This window comes from Polistes canadensis, unplaced genomic scaffold (genome assembly GCF_001313835.1).
Source record: "Polistes canadensis isolate GaletaPanama2010 unplaced genomic scaffold, ASM131383v1 scaffold_39, whole genome shotgun sequence".
Lineage (NCBI taxonomy): Eukaryota > Metazoa > Arthropoda > Insecta > Hymenoptera > Vespidae > Polistes > Polistes canadensis.
In genome coordinates, this window is record NW_014569586.1 from 57,759 (window position 1) to 64,951 (window position 7,193).

The following is a 7,193-nucleotide window of genomic DNA, read 5'->3' on the forward strand; positions in this document are numbered from 1 at the left end:
CATTTACGATTATTATTATTATTATTATTATTATTATTATTATTATTACTGTTATCGTTGCTACATATTCATAATGTACAAACGAATCTATGCAACAAATTCGTTACGGATGATAAGAAAAAGTAAACGAAAAAAAAGAAAGAGTGAGAGACATGTCTGTTGCAACAATAACCTATTCGCAACAACGAAGCGAGTAATAAATAATTAATCGCGTTTTGCGAAAGATTTATATTGCTCGTGCCTCTTACGTTTGCGACCTGAGAAAGAAATCTATTAATTCCTTGTATAATTTTTTTTTTTATCGCGACTTCGCGCTCTCTTTCTTTGTTAACTCTTCTTTTCTTTTTTTTTTTTTATTGGTTATTATTTTTAATTAAAAAAAAATTCAAATATACGGGAGAGCTACTACAGACACGAAAGAGGTGAAAATAGTAAGAAATTCGATCATCGAATTATCCCGTCCTAACATTAAAAACACGAAGATAAATTTACATAAATACATGAATACATTCTTAGATTAATATTTAATAAGAGTGTGACATGCAAAAAGAAAAAATGAAGATGAAAATTTCCGAGAGTAATCGCATTGAGAAACGAGAGAGATAAAGGTAATTACCCTAATCACATTCATATACACTGAATAATGTAGCGGTATTATAGTGTGTATGCAATTATTAGAATGCGCATCGTCAATTTATTGTTATTGTTATTGTTTTATATTTGATTGTATTCTTCTCCCATTTGTTTTCTTCTTTCTTTTTGTTGTTTTTTTTTTGTTTATCTCTTTCGTAGCATTTTTGTCGTTTTCGCATTGGACGAGAACCGCACGAGTGTCGAACGAAAAGAAATACTTAACAGTTTCTAATCCGATCTCATTGAAATCTATATTGATTATTATTTGAAAAAAAAAAAAAAAATAAAAAGAGTAATTCTCTGTGTCTGTGTTCGCAAAGAAAGAGTCAGCATAAAAAAAAAAAAAAAACATATATAATGATCATACATATATATAAGATATTACGAGTGCCATATATAATAAATACGTTCGATTTCAAGTTAATACGCGAAATTAAATGAATTTTCGAGAGAGAAAGAGACACGAATGCGAAAGTTCAATGACGCGTTTGACCACATAGAAATATTTCTTTCTTTTCCGTTCGTCACGTCGCAAACATTTATTTATCATCATTATTGTACCTTTATATTTTATGATATATACATGTGTATATGTAATTATATATATATATATATGCATATGTAAACACACAAACATAATCTCGTATTGTGAGAAAAAAAAAATCCAGCACGTACAATCACGAGCCCTTAGCCAAAAATTATTTTTATTTAGTTGCTGGCAGCGTAATGTGAAATATCACAATCGGTGACGTTCTACGTTCGAATATATGTAATATAAATAAGAGAAAGAGAGAGAGAGAGAGTGAGTATGTGTATATATGCGTGTGTGTGTATAAAAAGCAATAATATTATACGTCGAACGTCGCCGTTTGATTGTCCTCGCCAACAACCCTGAACAACCTTACATCCAAACCTTCCTCCCACACACCACTAACCACCCTTCACATGAAATGCCAACGAATGGCATTTTTATGATTTTCTTTTATTTCCCAATCGTTGTCACATCGAGGAAGCATTTTATAAACAATATACAGAAAAAGAAAAAAATTGTACATCACATCTTTTCTTTTTTTTTTTTTTTTTTTTAGTTTTTTTTTAAAAAAATTCATGGATCCATGGATCGATTATCACATCTTTTTTTTTTTTTTTTTTTTTTTTCCGACTTTTTAAAAAAAGCTCCTCGAAGAGATAGACAAGGAGATAAAAAGAAAAGTCATGTACGATCGCTATTTTTTACGGATCATCATTTTGCATGCGTTGCGCTACACTTATATTTGTTGAACTTATTATTTTATATATATATATATATATATATATTAATTATTCGCATGGATCATTAATGATCAAAAAAGCGATAATAATATTTTATATATTTACGTTGACGATTTGTATGTATATATTATATATTATGTTAAATTGTACACAGCCATATCTATCAACGACTCGTGTCGATATATGTCTTTTTTTCCTCTTTATTTTTTATAAGTATTTAACCCAAATTCGAGACGATTTTCGTGAATTTTCTTCTCCTTTAAAAAACAAAAAAAAAAGGAAAAGGGTTTTTTCTTTTTTTATCCTCGAATTAATTCGACACGAGGACGTAGATCGAGACTAGAAACGAAATTCGCGAATGTGCGTGCAATGTCATTTTTAAAATGATTTTCAAGAGGATTTTACTATTATATATATAATAAAATATATATATAAAAATGTGTACGTTATGTATACATGTAACGTAGCTTTTACGAATTGTAAATATCAGTTTCGTGGTTTCGATCGAACGTCACTTTAAGTGTTTATCTTTTGTTTCTTCTTTAATATTATTTTATCTTTTTTTTTGTGCGACAAAGGAAATTTGAGGTATATCCAAAGTATATTATAATAATATATATATATATTTGTATGTGTATATTCGATGTTACACCGAGGAAGCATGCGCGAGCTCTTCTCACTGTAGCACGGCAAGAGTCTTTTAGCAGCTATGATTATTATTATTATTATTATTATTATTATTATTATTATTATTATTAATATTATTATTATTATATATTTTTTTAAGTTTATTTCGCGCGGGGTTGTCCCCCACCTCCCCAGCCCGTAATGTATGTTACTATGTCTCTGTCTTTTTTGTTTTTATAGGTAGACCTATCGTAATATGATTTCTATTATTATTATTATTATTATTATTATTAAAGTAGACATTTTTAATTATATGACCTAAAGAGACGCATAGAATTATATGTACACATGCATAACCACACAGAACACACACCAAACACAATTTATTAAATAATAGTATGATTTTACATTGTTTTGTTTATCCAACAATGGAGGTTTTCTTTTTCTTTTTTACAGAGCCAAATATTCTATACAAAATTATCCCATAACCCTTTCCAATTATCTTAACGAGTAGAAAAGAATGTAGTTTATATTAAGATTTTACGTTATCATTGATGTATATATGATATAAAACATTAATATATTTATGATTTTATCCTGCATCTTTATTATTATGCGTATTCAAATGAATTTAGTTTTGCACATTATTATTATTATTATTATTTTTTTTTTTTTATTTTAATTATGTTCGCAATTATTTGTTTTCGTAAGTTTTTGCAACACGCATTAAAAAAAGAACACATAGAATAGATGTCTTATATTTTATAGTTAACGAAAGGTCGTCAATTTTCTTGACAGGGAGTAAATATAATTATGTTTTAAATCTGAAACGATCGGCCCAATGTTAAGATAAGTTGACAAATAAAATAACAAGAAATCTTATCCGACGACCTATCGTTTCTGTCAATGTAGTTGCTAATGAAACAACAGTTGCAAAATAGTACGAGCAAATGTAGGAAAAAATGTGAAAGTGTATGTGCCTGTATGTATGCGAGTGTGCTTGAGTATGTATGCAGAATAATAATGAAATTATCGAAGGTATACTAATAATTGTCTTTTCACAGAATTTTCATCGTCAACACCGAACAAGTCAGAGTCGATGACGGAAACATGGAAGGAAAAGACACGAACGGCATCTTCGCATGGTTCGGGCAACAACAGCGGCGGGTCTCAAGCGGCCGATGGATTTTCTTCAGGTAGAAGCGGAGAACGTGGAGCGAGTGGTGGATCATCGTCAGGATCATTGGGAATGACTACGACAACCGGTACGACATCCTCGGCGATAATGACGACGACGACGACAAATACGACGATGTCTACGTCCACGTCATCAACGACATTGTTATCATCGACGTCATCGTCGTCGACTAGCAACACTGGGTCAAGTCCTATGGATACATCAGGTAGCAGGGCAGCTGCTGCTAACACACCAACAACCAGAGGCTCTTCATCCTCTGCGCCTGCTAGCGCGAGAAGTTCCCAAAGCAGCAGCAGCAGCAACAACAACAATAACATTCATAACAACAACAACAACAATAATAATAACAACAACAATAACAACAACAACAGTTGCACGCCAGTCGCTACGCCGAACTCGTCGACCAGCGGTAGTGGACAACAAAGTGGTACGGCTACCGGAACCATGTCCGCGCCTACCGGAAGACAGGTGCCCAAAAGACGCATGAGACGTCGCGCTACTTCACACTCACAGGATCCGGCTGAACAATTGACCGAGATGTCCGTGCGTGGTTTGAATCTCTTTCGTTATGCCTCGATATCGGAGGGAGTCTATCAGTGCACCGAATGTGCTAAACTCGATATTCAAAAGACATTCAAGAACAAATACAGTTTCCAGAGACATGCCTTCCTATATCACGAAGGCCACCAACGCAAAGTTTTCCCGTGTCCTGTATGCAGCAAAGAATTCTCGAGGCCCGACAAAATGAAGAATCATATGAAAACGGTCCACGATTGCTTCATGCCTAAGGATTGTGTCATGCCCTATAACTTTTTTTTCTCACAATAGCGGACGGCGGCGAGGCGAGGGCGAGCTGGGCCAAGCAGAGCGCAAACCGATGTTGGTGGTAGACAAGCAACAACGACGTCGAACAGGTCTTCGAGTAGTGAAACGACATCGAACAGGTCTTCGAGTAGTGAAATGACATCGGGAACTCCAATAAGTGTTCCCGGTCGTAAAAGAATTTCTGATAAGGGACTCAATAAAAGACGTCGTCTCTCTACCACCAATATATCTTCAAATAATAACCATGACGTATAAGTGCAACGTCGCGCGAATTTATTCATATACTTTTAAAATGATTAAAGTGGGGAATGATGGAGGGTATCATTAGAAAATTAAATAGGGAAATATATTAGATTATTCTAATAGAAATCTGCATAGATTTTTCTTATCTTTTATACGAAAACATTTTTTATTCGTTCGGGTATTTCTATTTAAAATGTTTTACCCTCTAGAATATCTTCGTATATGTACGAACAAACTTTCCAAATATTGTTTACATTTTTAAACTATAATTAATTGCACACGAATATCATGGATGCGTACAAATCTGACTCTCATACATTATTTTTATTCGGTTTGGTCGGTACTATTTCAAAGATACTTTTAGATTCTTAACTGTTATTCATATATTTCATTAAAAAATATATTTCCGGTATACATTCCCTTTTAATTCTTCCCTCCCTCTACCCCGTAATTGCACTAATATCGCACGATGCTGCACAAGCGCTCTGTCTTTCGTAAAAACATCAGCCAGCGTACGATGATACGCTTTGGACCAATCACCGAAAGACAATAATGTCCGGTGATGGCGATGACCTTGAACGGCTCACCTCACCCCCGCCATCGCCACTCAATATAACTGTCATGATCATGATGTCATACATGGGATTTATGCGAAGGAGATGTTTGTTCTTTCATTATTTCTATTTGTTTTTTTCCTTGTTTTCTTATTTCCCTATTTTAATTCTATTTTTCTACGTGTTGTCTATTATTTTGAGAAATTGTTCTAATAGATTGATAATAAAAAAAAACGAAAATATTATTCAAAAACCGCGTAGATTCGTCAACGTTCTCAAAAGTTTGCCCATTTTGTGCAATATTGACCAATGCTAGCAAGATCTAAGCTGAATCTGCTTTGATTCGGACGCAAGAATTTATTTTTTCTTTAATATTATTATTATTATTATTATTATCACATTACTATTCTTACTACTATTACTATTATTATTATTTGTTTTATTTCTAAGATACATACGTGCATATTTATATACTCTGACGTAATTCTGACGCGAATCATGCTCGCATTTATGCGTTTGAACTTTTATTCGATGCGTTTTTGCTTGATACTTGATGAAACAAAAGACAAGCCAATGATTTTGTTATGTCCGTCCTTTTCGATTGGTCCTACATCGTGCCTTACAAACATTTTTTCTTTTTTCTTATATTCTTCAAGGGGTAATCGAACAAAAAATATACATGTCTTCCCGATCGGTCGACTCGTTGGAATATTCATTATTATTTCTCTTAAATATTAAAATCAATTTCCATTAAAAAATATCAAGCATAGTTTGTGGAATGAAAAATTTGTTTGATTTGCTTTTTTTTTTATCAATTTCTAATTCGATCACAACCCTGTCACTGACAATTCTGCTTGTACACATTAATATCATCTTTCTTTATTTTTCCGTTCTCCATTTCCGCATCTCAGTATCGCATCAAGATCATCGTGAACAAGATGATGATGATAGTCCACGACAGTTCCAATTTAAGAGAGAAAGAGCTTATTTTGCTTTACCTCTCATCTTCCACTTCTTTTTATCTTAACGTCCAAGAAAATTCAAGTAAAAATAAAAAAAAATATATTTTAACGGAAGTGCCTTAGTACACATATCCGTATTCGAATAGTAGTCATTTAGAAATCTTTAACCCTTTGAACTGCGATGCATAATTTCGCATTAAACCATGAATATATATATGCGCGATATTCGTTTTTCGGAAATCGTTATGCTCATTTATTTATCATTCTTTATGAAGAATGTGTATTAACGCCTTTCGTAGTCAAAGGGTTCAAGGACATATCTTAGATTAACATATATTTTGATAATCGAAATAAGTTAGATAGATGATTAGAAAAATATACGAATATATATATATATTTTTAGATTTTCATTTTCTTTATACATTATCGTTCAAAATTATTTTAAATAATAAAATAATAATAATAATAAAGAAAATAATGTAAAAGAGAGAGAGAGAGAGAGAGAGAGAGAGAGAGAGAGAGAGAGAGAGAGAGAAAGAGAGAGAGAATAAAATTAAATATAGTAAAAAATACGTAATAAATTTTTCTAATAAATCAAAACAGAAAATTGCCACTTTTCATGATTACATATTTTTGACATCCTGATTAACTTTTACAATCTTTTGAAAGTAATTTACTTTCAAAATACAACATAATTATTTATTTTTTAAACAAACCATTGGTTTTTATTATTCTTCAATATGTTAAAATAATTTTGACCGGTAATGTGTATATATATGTATATATACATAGATAGAGAAAAGAAAAAATAATGTTTGTTAATAAAAAATCAACAAGTCTTTACTAAGAAAGAAAGAAAGAAAGAAAAAAAAATATATA

The 7,193-nt window shown here is 31.9% G+C and overlaps 1 protein-coding gene across 5 annotated transcripts in view; it reads left to right on the forward strand.

Annotated features, from left to right (window-relative positions):
* The window catches only part of LOC106784704 (protein tramtrack, alpha isoform), a 39,556-nt gene extending 34,809 nt beyond the window's left edge, over positions 1-4,747 (forward strand). For all 5 annotated transcript variants that reach the window (XM_014744522.1, XM_014744523.1, XM_014744521.1 and 2 more), the window contains one exon: positions 3,597-4,747. In XM_014744522.1, the coding sequence (XP_014600008.1) occupies positions 3,597-4,558 (962 nt within the window). In that variant the 3' untranslated portion in view covers positions 4,559-4,747. The remainder of the gene's footprint in view (positions 1-3,596) is intronic.
* The last annotated feature ends 2,446 nt before the right edge of the window (positions 4,748-7,193 follow it).